Source organism: Manis pentadactyla, chromosome 7 (assembly GCF_030020395.1).
Source record: "Manis pentadactyla isolate mManPen7 chromosome 7, mManPen7.hap1, whole genome shotgun sequence".
Lineage (NCBI taxonomy): Eukaryota > Metazoa > Chordata > Mammalia > Pholidota > Manidae > Manis > Manis pentadactyla.
The window spans coordinates 61,761,643-61,779,004 of record NC_080025.1 but is presented as its reverse complement, the minus strand read 5'-3'; the positions used below and the strand labels follow the sequence as shown (position 1 = coordinate 61,779,004).

General features: G+C 38.5%; 1 protein-coding gene across 5 annotated transcripts in view; it reads left to right on the top strand.

The window, feature by feature from the left end:
* MAGI2 (membrane associated guanylate kinase, WW and PDZ domain containing 2) overlaps positions 1 to 17,362 on the top strand; it is a 1,519,032-nt gene that overhangs the window by 1,293,906 nt on the left and 207,764 nt on the right. For all 5 annotated transcript variants that reach the window (XM_057504444.1, XM_057504445.1, XM_057504443.1 and 2 more), the window contains one exon: positions 4,987 to 5,625. In XM_057504444.1, coding sequence (XP_057360427.1) covers positions 4,987 to 5,625 — 639 coding nt within the window. The remainder of the gene's footprint in view (positions 1 to 4,986; positions 5,626 to 17,362) is intronic.

Below are 17,362 nucleotides of genomic sequence, written 5' to 3'. Positions count from 1 at the left end.
TGAAAACGTATCCTAAATACCTAAAGCATTCTCAACATAGTAGTGGTTCTCTGTATATTTTGTGGAGAAAATTTGGAACAGGTACAAAATTCCCACAAAGGAATGAGATCTGAGAAGAATTTGTAGTTACAAATGTGGGACAGGAATGATGAGTAGGAATAATGGAAGGATACCTTTGAAAAGATGAGGAAAGAAAGAAATTATTTGGAATGAAGTTATACCCAGAAAGGAAATGCTCTTGAGGGTAGAGGAATAGCAGAAGCCCACTAAAAGGCAAGAAGCGAGTTGTAAAGTGTGAACAGTAAAGACATTAGCTTCACAGGAATGGTAACTCACCAAGTGGTGAAGACAAAAATAAGTTGCAAAGACTGTCAGTAAAGAATGTTAAGCAGTTGGTCTAAAGATTGAGTAGTTTGAACTCATTGGTCGAGTGTGAAGTAAATTAGTCTGGTCCCAGATGGTGATTAAAGCAGGGAGACAGCAAGTAAGACTGTAAAGGAAGATTCTGAAGTCCACAGTGGCATAAACAATGTTGGAACAGAGGAAAGACGTAGAAAAAATAACCTATTTTAAGCAATGCTTTACAAAGAGTGCCCTCATTATATCCAAAATGGTAAAGTACCCAAGAGGTATCCAATATTGTATTTTGATTTCCATGACTAGGAAAGAAACCAATTATCTTAGAACATTTTTCATAGAAACTTTAACTTCTCATTTAAACTTTCTGCTTCATTAGCCTGACTCTCCTTCACTTGCTATTTGAAACCACATAAGTGGGAATCAGGCCACTCTGAGAACAGCTCTACTGGGGACACCATGCCTATCAGTCACACCAAATTTGACCAACAGGACCAGAGGTCAATAGCCCCAAAACTCTTGGCCTCACTATGGCCAAAAGTTGGTCTTCCTGCCTTTCTGTAAGGAAACAGTGTAATCTTGCAGACAATATGGCAAAGAAAATGTGCATTTGGCTTCCAAAAAAAATGTATTATCTTATTTTTATGGAGAAGCTTTCTTTGGTAAAATGAAAAGCGTTTTCACAGTCGCCCTGCAAAAGAGGACATGGAGGGGATATTTTAATTCCCATTTTATAAAAGAATAAATTGAGAGAAGAGATAAGTGACTCTTTTCCAATTCTCCCTCTTAAGGAGGCCAACAGGATTAGATCTAGAGCCGTTGTTCTAATGAGGTCCCCTTCTATGCCCTTAAGCCCAGCCTACCCAGAGCTGACAGGGCACTTATGGATGGCCTATACCAGGTGGACCATATTTTTATTTCACAACATGTAAATGGCATTCATACAGTACAGCCTATAAATATCCTGGCCCAATCAGTTCTACCTGAACAAGCAAACATTTGCTTTCATCTCCATCCACAACAATTTTGGCAAGACACAGTGTCTAGGCAGCTATATATTTTTTGAAGTGAGCACATGAACACTGTCAAGTTGTTAGATAAATTTTTCCTGTGATAACTGACCACACATCTTTAACTTTCAGAAATCTTCTATGTAGCTCCACAAATATATTGTTGCATAGTCCTTTATCTCTTGCTTGATGACTTGAAAAATTGCTCTGAGTGGAAAATATCCATAAATTTTAAAAGGCAATCTTATTAAGAGCCACAAATAGTTCTCATTCTGTTTCTAAAGAGAAAGATCACATTAAAACTCAAAATAGATAGCATTAATCACTATAATTCAAATAACTACTCTTTAGACCTGGCAGGGGACCTTGAGAGCTTTGAACATTGCCCTTAATTTTTTTTCCCTATGAATTTCTGGCATAGCAGAGGAAAGGATAAAGCCTGGGAACTTGGGGATCTGTTAACAGTGATTAAAGTTAGGGAGAGCCTTAGAGGAAACTAGCATTTGTTACCTTCCTGGCTTTTACTTGCCCACTCAGAAACGCTACTCATCCTTGATTATGATTGTGGTGGGAATATCTTGGTGGAACTGTCCTGATTTTATAAAAAGATATAACCAAGAACAATAATTATTGAAATAGCAATCATCCTTTGCATAACAGTTTACAGCTCCACCTGCATTATCTCATTTGTTATTTCCCACAGTACAGTAAGTTGTTACTATTCTTATTGTTCCTTATTATTTCTAAAGTGTCTGAGTCACAGAGGATTTCAGTTAGCTTTTAAAGTCACACAGCTAGTAAGTGATGGAGCTGGAAATCAGACCAAAGTCTTTTGACTCCCTATCCCATGTCAGCTAAACAATGCAGCCCCTCAAACCTACAGAAAACTTTGGAGCAAGGATGGAGATGGGCAGAAAAATAGCCAGTGCATTTTTTAAAATGACTGGCCAAATAGGAAAAATGGGGAAATGAGATGTACAGATGAGGGCACCCAAATGTCCAATAAGCATATGAAAAGGTGCTCACCTTCAGTAGCCATCTGGGAAATGTAAATTGAAGCCATGATCACACCCATTAGATTAGCAAAAAATAAGTCTGAGAATGCCAAGTATTGTGTCAGATGGGGAGTAATGAAAGTTCAGATCTACTACCAATAGGGGTGTAAATCAGTTTGACCTATTTTGCCAGCCATTTGCTATTATCCAACATAGCTGAAGATGCACAAGGCTTATGGCCAGCCAGTCTAAACCAAGGCACATACCTCAGAAAACACTCTCCTGTATGTGCACAAGGACCATTGAAAGAGGTTCATAGTAGAGTTATCTCTAATAGCCAAAAACTTACAAGGACCCAAATGTCTATTACATCACTAATAAACAGTGATGTAGTCATCCAATACTATGTTGCAATGAAAATCAATGAACTAGAGGTAGAGGTATCAAAATAGATAAACATCACAAGTATATTTTGAGGGAAATTACAGATGATTAATATGTATACCATTTACAAAATGTTTAAAATATGCAAAAACACTTTTAGGGATATTAATGTTTAGGGATATTGTTTATAGGTATAGCTACATTATAAAAATGTAAAGTAATGTGAATAACAAACTTCAATGCAAAATAGTGGTTACCTTTGAAAAGGGAAGTAAGAGAATGCAAGTAGGAGAGAGGTGCTTCCCAGGGAGGCTTCAATTAATGTGAACAATGTTCTAATCATCAAGCTGGATGGTAGTACACCAGTCTTTATTATTCTTTTAAACTTGTTAATGTGTAAAATATATTATCATAACTTTAAAAATTGAAAAGACAAGAGGAGAAGAAGTTTGTCTGGATCAGATACTTCTCTGGGACCCTGGGATGAACAGAACAAGTTGAAAATATGCCAAAGCACCCCCAGTTTATAAGGAATCCCCAGTCTAATGAGGAGTCACAGTGGCAGAGAGAGGATGCCCATCCCACTTTAGCCCCGAGCCCTAGTCAAATGTTCCAGCCATGACACCAGCATCCTCTCTGATGGACATATTGATGAATGAAGTTCTGTCTGACCAGTCACATAGTCTGCTGTGACATTTTCCAGAATCAGACCCAACCTGGATCCCTGAAATGTTGGTTTGGCTTTTCTTTAGCATTTGGGAAGAAGGAGTGTTGACCAGGTCTAAGTTGTTAAGGGCACTTTGCTCTTTAGTATTTTATTCACAGGAGTATTTATTTTTAAGTACATTTAGTGGACAACTCATTTCATATCAGGCACCTAAGAAAGGCTAGTATTTAACTCTGAAAGTTCAACTCTGTTTTTTATTTTTGATGTTTGAGATTCTGATGGGCAAGAATGTCTCAGAATGAAGTCCCTCACCATTTATACTACCCACGTCAGAATTATCCTGATAAATTAATTCTGTTTGACAATCTGTGAAAACATGTCTTTTCATCCCTCAAATACTCTTTAGCATAATCAGGCATAATCTCAATTTGGAAGTTCAATTCTTAAATATTACCATTTTTAGGACAAAAATATCAGTCCATGATAGAATAGTTTTCCAAAAATAAAATTGTTATTTATACATCATTAAATTTTTTAAACTATTATCTCAAACAAACATGTTTTCCTGCATTTTGATGAGGAAGTATTGTTTTTTTCTGAATATATTTTATAATGAATAATTTGCATTCAGGGCATTTTTAATATCATAAAGTTAACCAGTGGTCTTCTGTAACTCTATGATAATTCTTTGAGGAAAGAAGATGTATAACTTTTTTTGAAAAGATCTATAGAAATAACAATTTATCTAAGATCAGATGAGTGTACAGCAGCTTCCTGTTTGAAAGCCAGGGTCCCAAATCCCCTTGATCCTATTTTAACAATAAGAATATTAATAATTATCCATGTGTGAGGCTCTGTGTGGACACATCTCCTGCATTGTTTCATTTTATCCTCACAACAACTTCACAAGTGAGGAACTGTTGGCTCAAAGCAGGTAAGGCACTTGCCCAGCATCATATATCTGCTAAGTAGTAGAGCCAGAATCCTATTGCTCAGCAAATTGCAAAACCTGGGCTCTTGACCTTTACTTGTCTATACACAGAACCTTTGCAATTATGCCTCTTTATACATAGAGAAAATAAATGAGCAAAATATTTTCCTCTTCCATAAAAAGAAAAAAGGGACTTGGCTGAGACAAGTGATACCAAAAAATCCATATGCAAGGGCTTTCTTTTCATCCAAGTTATGACCACCACTTCTGTCAACAGTTTGAAAATTCTATTAACTGAATTGCACTGACATTGGAAATGAAGATGAAAAAGGAGCATAGAATGTGTGCTTCCTCAAGGTACAAATTCTGAACATTTCTTTCTGAATACGAAGTTGTTTCTGAACTCCAAGAATAACCAAATGGCACTTTTTTTTTCCAGCATTCAGTCATTATATTTCTTGGCAGACCTGTTTTAACCTTGAGTCACCTGCAGTGAATTTAAATACTAATTCTAATTTATTTTCTCTCTGCTTACTGAGAAACCGAGCACCTCTTTACTAGTCTCATAAATAATTCCATTTTTTCTATGTCAACGTTAATTGAACTTACCTCATGTTGTCAATCTTTCTTTTTTCCTTGCAGGTGATGTCATTGTCTATATTAATGAAGTTTGTGTCCTTGGACACACTCATGCAGATGTAGTCAAACTTTTCCAGTCTGTTCCTATTGGTCAGAGTGTCAACCTCGTGTTGTGTCGTGGCTACCCTTTGCCCTTTGATCCTGAAGATCCCACTAACAGCATGGTGCCGCCCCTTGCAATAATGGAGAGGCCACCTCCAGTGATGGTGAATGGAAGACATAACTATGAAACATACTTGGAATACATTTCTCGGACCTCACAGTCAGTTCCAGATATAACAGACCGGCCACCTCATTCTTTGCACTCAATACCAGCGGACGGTCAGCTTGATGGCACGTATCCACCACCTGTCCATGACGACAATGTATCTATGGCTTCATCTGGGGCCACCCAAGCTGAACTTATGACCTTAACCATTGTGAAAGGTGCCCAGGGCTTTGGCTTCACTATTGCCGACAGTCCTACAGGACAGCGGGTGAAACAAATACTTGACATTCAGGGATGCCCTGGCCTGTGTGAAGGTGACCTCATTGTTGAGATCAACCAGCAGAATGTACAGAACCTGAGCCATACAGAAGTAGTGGATATACTTAAGGACTGTCCCATTGGAAGTGAGACTTCTTTGATTATCCATCGAGGAGGTAAGATAAACACTGGCTCAGCAATAAAATATGCAGTTAAAATAGTAGGACCTTTACAGTGGTATCATAAAAATGGGAGTTTCTCTGGTGTTGAATGAAATCGTGCTCTAAAAAATTAAAGGTAAAAGACTAAGAAAGAAAAATATGAGTTCAAGAAGGAAGCTGAGTTTTTTAATTTTGAGAATATATCTTCTCCTGTTTTGTATTAAACACAATAAATATAGTGCTTCAGTCTTACAAATTTATATCGCTATGAACTTGGAGGGCAACAACTGAATACCAAAGCATGAGTGGGTCATTTTCCAAAAGTTCATTAATGAATTGGTTGTACAGACCTCAAACTGGCTCCCCGTTGACTTTATTAAGATACCTGATATTTTCCAATGGAAGCAATCCTCTGAATTGTGCTTAGGATTCCAGGCTAGCAGGTGGAAGCTGGTTCAACCCCTTCCGAGCTCAAGTATAGTCTTGTTAATCCCCATAAGGACCCCTGGGAGCTGTGTCGCTGCAGAAAAATCTTCTCAGCTTTGTGAATAGGGCTGCTCAGGACACTTCCTCCACTGCTGCAGAGGCCCTACAGTGATGCTCACCCATAGGGTCCTCGGCAACCTGGGAAGAGAGGGATGGGACGGGGTTAGGGCTGATGTTCTAGGGGAAGAATAGAAATGGGCGCAGTGAGGAGTGTGGTAGAGCGCTGAGCCCTGGATGTTTCTTCCCTTCTTCCTTCTCTGTGAGGAGGGGATGAGGCTTCAGCAGACCCCCACCCTGCACCATTCCTCTGCCTCTTTGCTCTGGACTGTCAGTGAATCTAGGGAGAGAAAGGAGGGAAGGGCCAGATAGAGAGGACAGAGAGGCTACTTGAAAAGAGTGTAAAGGTAAGGGCTCAGGCTAAGTCCTGGCTTTGCCCTTACCAGTTTGGGAACTTAGGACACCTAAAGCCCGTGACCCTCACAAGCCTCCTCCTTCACACTGGGCTGAGAACACTACCTCCCCTGACAGCAGAACTCTTAGTCTCCAGTGGCCCCACGATAGATGCTCGTTAAATGTCTAAATTAGGGCCAAAGCTAGAGCAGGGATGGGTCAGAACGAGCTGTACAGTGAGGAACTCGGGCATGAAGAACACATGTGTGGCAAACATGTGATTGTCTATTCAAAGCACCAAAGGGGCACAGAAGCTCTGTCAGCTTGAAATGCCGATGAAAGCGAGCAAAGCTGAATGAAGCACCTTTTGTGATTTATTTGGCCCTCTCTGCAGGTACTTCCCCTTCAAGGAAGTACTTACGTTATTGATTCCTTGCGTGAAAATGAACACAAAATACTGAGTATCTGTAAGCAAACCTATACGAAGTATTAAGTTCCTATGTTAAAAAAGGGAAATTAGTATGATACCGAAGTCTGAAACTTGACCTTCTTATAAAGGCATTGGTCTAATAAATGACCTTCTAATAAAAAGCATTGCTATAAAATAGCATTTGAACTTTTATAATTAACTATTGACAATGTATTTTAATTTATCCCATTGTTTATTTAAGATTATAACAAGTATTCTTAATGAAATAGCCATATCTTCGTAATATCAATGGAAAAATCAAATCTATGTAACAGATTCTTGATATGAAAAGCTATACTGAAAATTACAGTGCAGTAGCCACAGTACAGTTCATAGAAACAAGTCTGGGCACATATATAATGACTTATTTTAAAGGCACGACATAGCAGAAAAAAATATTTTGAATTCATTTATATATATATATACATACACACACATATATATATATATATACACACACACACACACACACCCTGTTCTTGCTTATTTTTCCCTCTATCTCCTCAACCTCTCATTTGATCCTCAAGTATTCAAAGATGTGTTTGCATTTTGTTTGTATTTGGGGATGAAGAGTTCATTTTTATTTTGTGGCTAGGAGTATGGTGCCCTGTGATGCCTAAGGTACTTGTAGTCTTGTGTTTCCCTAAATTACCACAATTTGCGTTCATCTCTCTGAATTAATAAGAAGTAACACCATATCTTTGTGATGAAATCCACTGACTGTCTTATCATAGGCTACTCATATGTGCTTCTGGCCTCATTCAGGTATGCATAGATCTTCAAGAGCAGATCCTATGCCTGGGTCCTTACATCAGGATCGTGGTTGGTTGTTTTCAATTATTTACTAGAATTTTTTAATTTATAAAGTAATAATATGCATGGATTAATTTTTTAAAGCGAATAGTGTCAGAAGGTATACAATGAAAAATAATTCCCTCTATTGTCCCATTCTTTTTGTCCTTTACCCAGAGGCAAACATGTTTTTTGTATATATACTTCAAGAAATTCTGTAGTCTTAACTAGCACATAAAAGAATGTGTGTTGTATGTTTACTATAAATGGGAGATATTATGCATCCATATTCTTACTCTAAATACCTTTGTTAAATATCTAGGGTGTATTTCATTTTTTAACTCACACCATTGTGGTATAATTTACATACCGTAAAATTCACTGCTTGTAAGTGTATTTTTTGATAAGTTTTGCTTAAATGATACATTTGTGTAACAATAATCATAATTCTTAGAACCCCCATCATCCTAAATTCTCTCAGCCCCAGATAATCACTGATACGCTTTCTGGATAGTTTTCCCTCCCTGGACGTTTGTTTTTTTTTTTTTTTTTTGAGAGGGCATCTCTCATATTTATTGATCAAATGGTTGTTAACAACAATAAAATTCTGTATAGGGGACTCAATGCTCAATGCACAATCATTAATCCACCCCAGGCCTAATTCTCGTCAGTCTCCAATCTTCTGAAGCATAACGAACAAGTTCTTATATGGTGAACAAATTCTTACATAGTGAATAAGTTCTTACATGGTGAACAGTGCAAGGGCAGTCATCACAGAAACTTTCGGTTTTGATCATGCATTATGAACTATAAACAATCAGGTCAAATATGAATATTGTTTGATTTTATACTTGATTTATATGTGAATCCCACATTTCTCCCTTATTATTATTGTTATTATTATTATTATTTTTAATAAAATGCTGAAGTGGTAGGTAGATGCAAGATAAAGGTGGAAAACATAGTTTAGTGTTGTAAGAGAGCAAATGTAGATGATCAGGTGTGTGCCTGTAGACTAAGTGTTAATCCAAGCTAGACCAGGGCAATAAAACATCCACAGATGCAGAAGATTTCTCTCAAAACAGGGGGGGTGAGGTTCTAAGCCTCACCTCTGTTGATCCCCGATTTCTCACCTGATGGCCCCCCTGCGACTGTGCCTGTCTTAGGTTGTTCCTCCCTTGAGGAATCTTACCCGTCTCTGGCTAACCAGTCATCTTCCGGGGCCATACAGGGAAATGTAAAGTTGGTAAGTGAGAGAGAAGCCTTATTGTTTGAAAAGGTTAGCTTTTTACTTCTTTGCAGATTTATGCCCTGTGGCTTCTATGCCCAGCATTTGTCTTGAGGTATCTTTACCACTTGGAAGAATCATGATACTCGGTAAATTCGATATGAGGCACGAATTCTATTTAAGGGTTGTAATTAGGAAGGAAGAAGAAAAGCTATAGAAATAGCAGACGGAAGAAAACATGGGAAGATTGATTATTTCTTTGACATATCTTCTTGTAGAGTAACTTAAGCATGTATAGGTTTTAAAGTACTAATTAAATTGCGCACACACATTAACATAATAGGAATACAGTTACATAACCAAAGCAGACCTATAATTACCAGCCATCTCCAGTGAAACCAAGAAAACCAGTTAGGCATCCTAGGCATTTGTGAAAATTTATCTATGATATGATGGATATTGTCCAACTGAACTTGAACAGTCTGAGAGAAATCAGACAAATTAAAACAACCCATTCATGGGGAATGTTCACATCCCTTATATTCTTTTAACAGTAAATACTCTGTAGTTGTAAGATTTTGGAGTGCTACAACTTGCACTTCTCCTAATTCTTGATTGAGTTCCAACAGTATAGATCCAGTCAAATTTGTTGTTTTACTGTATGTACAGGCCAGCTTAGATATCTCCTTCCTCATTCCCATGGCAAGTCCAGGAACCGGTGGGATAAGTGCATCTACAGCTGTAGCAGTGTGTGGATCTTTGTTGGGGTTTTTTGATGATCATCTTCTGGCATGAGTCTTCCCGAGAGTGCTGATGTTGGAAGTTCTTTTTCATATCGTATCTTAGTTCATTTTCGGGGTAGCCCAATTAGGCTTTGATCCTCTGTATAAACACAAACAGACCCTTTGCCCACACTTTGATATGCCCTTTATACCACTGTGTAGAACTCATTGGAGGTCACCGCACAGGAACTGCTTTTTTTTCTTAAGAGAAAGGAATATTATCAGAAAAATGTACCTCCATAGCTGATCATCTGACCATCTGACACCCTTTAAGTGATCAAAATTAAGGATATTTAAAGCATGCATTAATCGTTGATTTACAGTTAGTTTTAGCCTATGAGGGAGTAATCCCCCTTTTCTTTCTTTCTTTTTTTTTGTTATCATTAATCTACAATTACATGAAGAATATTATGTTTACTAGGCTCTCCCCTATACCAGGTCCCCCCTATAAACCCCTTTACAGTCACTGTCCATCAGCATAGCAAAATGTTGTAGAATCACTACTTGTCTTCTCTGTGTTGTACAGCCCTCCCTTTCTCCCAACTCCCCATTATGCATGCTAATCTTAATACCCTCCTTATCCCTCCCTACCCACCCATCCTCGCCAGTCCCTTTCCCTTTGGTACCTGTTAGTCCATATTTGGGTTCTGTGATTCCGCTGCTGTTTTGTTCCTTCAGTTTGTCCTTTGTTCTTATACTCCACAGATGAGTGAAATCATTTGGTATTTGTTTTTCTCCGCTTGGCTTATTTCACTGAGCATAATACCCTCCGGCTCCATCCATGTTGCTGCAAATGGTAGAATTTGCCCTCTTCTTATGGCTGAGTAGTATTCCATTGTGTATATGTACCACATCTTCTTTATCCATTCATCTACCGATGGACATTTAGGTTGCTTCCAATTCTTGGCTATTGTAAATAGTGCTGCAATAAACATAGGGGTGCATCTGTCTTTTTCAAACTTGATTGCTGCGTTCTTAGGGTAAATTCCTAGGAGTGAGATTCCTGGGACAAATGGTAAGTCTGTTTTGAGCATTTTGAGGAACCTCCATACTGCTTTCCACAATGGTTGAACTAATTTACATTCCCACCAGCAATGTAGGAGGGTTCCCCTTTCTCCACAGCCTCGCCAACATTTGTTGTTGTTTGTCTTTTGGATGGTAGCCATCCTTACTGGTGTGACATGACACTTCATTATAGTTTTAATTTGCATTTCTCTGATAATTAGCAATGTGGAGCATCTTTTTATGTGTCTGTTGGCCATCTGTATTTCTTTTTTGGAGAACTGTCTGTTCAGTTCCTCTGCCCATTTTTTAATTGGATTATTTGTTTTTTGTTTGTTGAGGCTTGTGAGCTCTTTATATATTTTGGACATCAAGCCTTTATCGGATCTGTCATTTACAAATATATTCTCCCATACTGTAGGGTTCCTTTCTGTTCTATTGATGGTGTCTTTTGCTGTACAGAAGCTTTTCAGCTTAATATAGTCCCACTTGTTCATTTTTGCTGTTGTTTTCCTTGCCCGGGGAGATATGTTCAAGAAGAGGTCACTCATATTTATGTCTAAGAGATTTTTGCCTATGTTTTTTTCCAAAAGTTTAATGGTTTCATGACTTACATTCAGGTCTTTGATCCATTTTGAATTTACTTTTGTATATGGGGTTAGACAATGGTCCAGTTTCATTCTCCTACATATAGCTGTCCAGTTTTGCCAGCACCATCTGTTGAAGAGACTGTCATTTCACCATTTTATGTCCATGGCTCCTTTATCAAATATTAATTGACCATATATGTTTGGGTTAATGTCTGGAGTCTCTAGTCTGTTCCACTGGTCTGTGGCTCTGTTCTTGTGCCAGTACCAAATTGTCTTGATTACTGTGGCTTTATAGTAGAGCTTGAAGTTGGGGAGTGAGATCCCCCCTACTTTATTCTTCTTTCTCAGGATTGCTTTGGCTATTCGTGGTCTTTGGTGGTTCCATATGAATTTTTGAACTATTTGTTCCAGTTCGTTGAAGAATGTTGCAGGTAATTTGATAGGGATTGCATCAAATCTCTATATTGCTTTGGGCATGATACCCATTTTGACGATATTAATTCTTCCTGGCCACGAGCATGGGATGAGTTTCCATTTGTTAGTGTCCCCTTTAATTTCTCTTAAGAGTGACTTGTAGTTTTCAGAGTATAGGTCTTTCACTTCTTTAGTTAGGTTTATTCCTAGGTATTTTATTCTTTCTGATGCAATTGTGAATGGAATTGTTTTCCTGATTTCTCTTTCTATAGGTTCATTGTTAGTGTATAGGAAAGCTACAGATTTCTGTGTGTTGATTTTGTATCCTGCAACTTTGCTGTATTCCATTATCAGTTCTAGTAGTTTTGGGGTTGAGTCTTTAGGGTTTTTTATGTACAGTATCATGTCATCTGCAAATAGTGACAGTTTAACTCCTTCTTTACCAATCTGGATTCCTTGTATTTCTTTGTTTTGTCTGATTGCTGTGGCTAGGACCTCCAGTATTATGTTAAATAACAGTGGAGAGAGTGGGCATCCCTGTCTAGTTCCTGATCTCAGCGGAAATGCTTTCAGCTTCTTGCTGTTCAATATAATGTTGGCTGTGGGTTTATCATATATGGCCTTTATTATGTTGAGGTACTTGCCCTCTATTCCCATTTTGCTGAGAGGTTTTATCATGAATGGATGATGAATTTTGTCAAATGCTTTTTCAGCATCTATGGAGATGATCATGTGGTTTTTGTCTTTCTTTTTGTTGATGTGGTGGATGATGTTGATGGATTTTCGAATGTTGTACCATCCTTGCATCCCTGGGATGAATCCCACTTGGTCATTGTGTACGATCCTTTTGATGTATTTTTGAATTCGGTTTGCTAATGTTTTGTTGAATATTTTTGCATCTACATTCATCAGGGATATTGGTCTGTAGTTTTCTTTTTTGGTGGTGTCTTTGCCTGGTTTTGGTATTAGGGTGATGTTGGCTTCATAGAATGAGTTTGGGAGTATTCCCTCCTCTTCTATTTTTTGGAAAACTTTAAGGAGAATGGGTATTATGTCTTCCCTGTATGTCTGATAAAATTCCGAGGTAAATCCATCTGGCCCGGGGGTTTTGTTCTTTGGTAGTTTTTTGATTACCGCTTCAATTTCGTTGCTGGTAATTGGTCTGTTTAGATTTTCTGTTTCTTTCTGGGTCAGTCTTGGAAGGTTGTATTTTTCTAGGAAGTTGTCCATTTCTCCTAGGTTTCCCAGCTTGTTAGCATATAGGTTTTCATAGTATTCTCTAATAATTCTTTGTATTTCTGTGGGGTCCGTCGTGATTTTTCCTTTCTCGTTTCTGATTCTGTTGATGTGTGTTGACTCTCTTTTCCTCTTAATAAGTCTGACTAGAGGCTTATCTATTTTGTTTATTTTCTCAAAGAACCAGCTCTTGGTTTCACTGATTTTTGCTATTGTTTTATTCTTCTCAATTTTATTTATTTCTTCTCTCATCTTTATTATATCCCTCCTTCTGCTGACCTTAGGCCTCATTTGTTCTTCTTTTTCCAATTTTGATAATTGTGACATTAGACCATTCATTTGGGATTGTTCTTCCTTCTTTAAATATGCCTGGATTGCTATATACTTTCCTCTTAAGACTGCTTTTGCTGTATCCCACAGTAGTTGGGGCTTTGTGTTGTTGTTGTCGTTTGTTTCCATATATTGCTGGATCTCCATTTTGATTTGGTCATTGATCCATTGATTATTTAGGAGCGTGTTGTTAAGCCTCCATGTGTTTGTGAACCTTTTTGCTTTCTTTGTACAGTTTATTCCTAGTTTTATGCCTTTGTGGTATGAAAAAGTTGGTTGGTAGGATTTCAATCTTTTGGAATTTACTGAGGCTCTTTTTGTGGCCTAGTATGTGGTCTATTCTGGAGAATGTTCCATGTGCACTTGAGAAGAATGTGTATCCTGTTGCTTTTGGATGTAGAGTTCTGTAGATGTCTGTTAGGTCCCTCTGTTCTAGTGTGTTGTCCAGTGCCTCTGTGTCCTTACTTATTTTCTGTCTGGTGGATCTGTCCTTTGGAGTGAGTGGTGTGTTGAAGTCTCCCAGAATGAATGCATTGCATTCTATTTCCTCCTTTAGTTCTGTTAGTATTTGTTTCAGATATGTTGGTGCTCCTGTATTGGGTGCATATATATTTATAATGGCTTTATCTTCTTGTTGGACTGAGCCCTTTATCATTATGTAATGTCCTTCTTTATCTTTTGTTACTTTCTTTATTTTGAAGTCTGTTTTGTCTGATACTAGTATTGCAACACCTGCTTTTTTCTCTCTGTTGTTTGCATGAAATATCTTTTTCCATCCCTTGACTTTAAGTCTGTGCATGTCTTTGGGTTTGAGGTGAGTCTCTTGTAAGCAGCATATGGATGGATCTTGCTTTTTTATCCATTCTATTACTCTGTGTCTTTTGATTGGTGCATTCAGTCCATTTACATTTAGGGTGATTATTGAAAGGTATGTACTTATTGCCATTGCAGGCTTTAAGTTTGTGGTTACCAAAGGTTCAGAGTTAGCTTCTTTACTATCTTACTGTCTAACTTAACTCGCTTGTTGAGCTATTATAAACACAGTCTGATGATTCTTTATTCTCTCCCTTCTTATTCCTCCTCCTCCCTTCTTCATATGTTGGGTGTTTTGTTCTGTGCTCTTTTTAGGAGTGCTCCCATCTAGAGTAGTCCCTGTAAGATGCCCTCTAGAGGTGGTTTTTGGGAGGCAAATTCCCTCAACTTTTGCTTGTCTGGGAATTGTTTAATCCCTCCTTCATATTTGAATGATAATCGTGCTGGATACAGTAGTCTTGGTTCGAGGCCCTTCTGTTTCATTGCATTAAGTATATCATGCCATTCTCTTCTGGCCTGTAGGGTTTCTGTTGAGAAGTCTGATGATAGCCTGATGGGTTTTCCTTTATAGGTAACCTTTTTTTTCTCTCTGGCTGCCTTTAATACTTTGTCCTTGTCTTTGATCTTTGCCATTTCAATTATTATGTGTCTTGGTGTTGCCCTCCTTGGATCCCTTGTCATGGGAGTTCTGTGTACTTCTGTGGTCTGAGAGGCCATTTCCTCCCCTAGTTTGGGGATGTTTTAGCAATTATTTCCTCAAAGACACTTTCTATCCCCTTTTCTCTCTCTTCTTCATCTGGTACCCCTATAATGCGGATATTGTTCCATTTCGATTGGTCACTCAGCTCTCTTAGAATTCTTTCATTCCTGGAGATCCTTTATCTCTCTCTGCATCAGCTTCTCTGTGTTCCTGTTCGCTGTTTTCTAGTCCATTAATGGTCTCTTGCATCTCATCCATTCTGTTTTGAAGTCCTTCCAGAGCTTGTTTTATTTCTGAATTCTCCTTCCTTAGTTCTTGCATATTTCTCTGCAAGTCCATCAGCATGGTTATGACTTTTGTTTTGAATTCTTTTTCAGGAAGACTGGTTAAATCTATCTCCCCAGGTTCCTTCTCAGGGGAAGATGTAGCAGATGCCGAAGCTGTCTGGGTTAGTCTTGTCTGGATCATATTTTTTTGCCTTTTCATGTTGACAGGTGCTATTGACTGTCAGCTGGGAGGGCCAAACTTTCCACTTGCTACTGGCCTTTCTTTACTGGGACAACTGCGACCCCTAGTGGCTCGTGTTGGGCAACTGCGTGTAGACTGGGTCTTTGTGTCTTGCCCAGTCAGTATGGAGGAAGCTCCCTTGCTGAGGGTGTGGCCAGCCTCAGGCTGCTTCTCTGCTATGGCCGCGCCCCGGAGGGGTAATGGACAGGGGCCTATTTGGCTAGTTACCTCCATGAGGGGTCTCAGAGCTGTCGCCCAGGGGGTTAGTGCACCCGGGTTTCCCTGGAATTTCCAGCTGCTGGACTGTGACCTGAGTTGTTTCCGTCCAGCTGTTGCATTCCTGTCCCTTTAAGACTTTCAAAAAGCACTCGCTTTTCTTTGTCACAGGGGCATCAGCTTTGGGACCCGCTCAGAGGTCTTACTGCCCTGTTTCCCTAGTTTCCATCCCTGCATGCATGCAGTGTGTCTGTGCTCTGGTGCGGGTGGCTGGGGCTGGGTGTTTAGCAGTCCTGGGCTCCCTCTCCCTCCCGCCTGGAGCTGGGGGGAGGTGTGCTCGGGTCCCGCCAGGCCGGGGCTTTTATCTTACCCCTTTCACCAGGCACTGGGCTCTCGGACGTATGGATGTAGTCTGGCTGTTGTCCTGTGTCTTCTGGTCTCTCTTTTAGGATTAGTTGTATTTGTTGTATTTTCAAAAATATATATGTTTTTGGGAGGAGATTCCCACTGTCGTACTCATGCTGCCATCTTGGCTCCGCCCTCTGCCCCTCCCTGGACTTTTGATAAATGAAATCATACAGTGTGTAGCTTTTTATGTAATGTAATGCTGTTCAGATACGCCCATGTTGGCACATGTATGAGTAGTCAGTTTCTTTTTATTGCTCAGTCATACTCCATTGTACAGATAACCCTCCATTTTTAACCATTCAGTGGTGGATGGACATCTGGGTTGTTTTCACTTTTTGGCACTTATGAGTAACTTCACTATAAATATTTGGATAGAAGTGTTTGTGTGTGCATATATTTTCAATTTTTTTTAGCAGATCCTAGGAGTGGTACTATTGGGTTATATGATAAGTACAAATTTAAATTATTACAAAACTGCCAGAATGCTTTTCATAATGGCTATATTATGTTACATTCCCACTAGCAATATCTGAGGTTTCCAGTTTATTGTATACATACTTGGTATAGTCACTCTTTTTTGATTACAGCCATTCTAGTGACTGTCTAATGATACCTATTTGTGCTTTTAATTTAATCTTTTCATGTTTTCGTGTGTTTATTAGCATTCTCATGTCTTCTTTGGTGACATGTCTATTCAATATTTTGCCCATTTGTATATTTATCTGTTTGTCTTAAGTTGTAAAAGTTCTTTATATATTCTGATTACAAATCTTTGATGAGATATATGATTTGCAAATATTTTCTTCCAGTCTGCAGCTTTTCTTTTCATTTTCCTAATGGCTCCTTTTGAGGTACAAAAGATTTTAATTCTGATGAGGTCCAGTATATCAGTGTTTTCACTTATGGATCATTCTTTTGATGTTATATCTAAGAAATCTTTGCCTAACCAAGGTCACAAAGTTTTGCCTTCTCTCTTCTAGAAGTTGTATCATTTTAGATATTACATTTATATCTGTAAGCCATTTTAAGGTGATTTTTGTCCATAGTTTTGGGTAAGGGATAACTGTATTTTGTAGCATATCAATTCCCAAGTGTTCTAGCACCATTTGTTGAAAAAAACTATACTTTCCCTTGGATTGTCTTGGTGCTTTTGTCAAAAACGAATGAGCATGAGTGTGAGGGTTCATTGCTAGTGTCTGTTCCATTGATCTATGTGACTATCCTATGGTCACAACACACTTAGATTACTTCAGCTTTATGTTGCATTTTGAAATCAGGTAGTGTGACTCCTTCAACTTTTTTCTCCTTTTTCAAAATTATTTTGGCTCTTCTAGGTCCTTTGCATTTCCATATAAATTTTAAGATTGACTATTTAATTGTTTTGTCAAT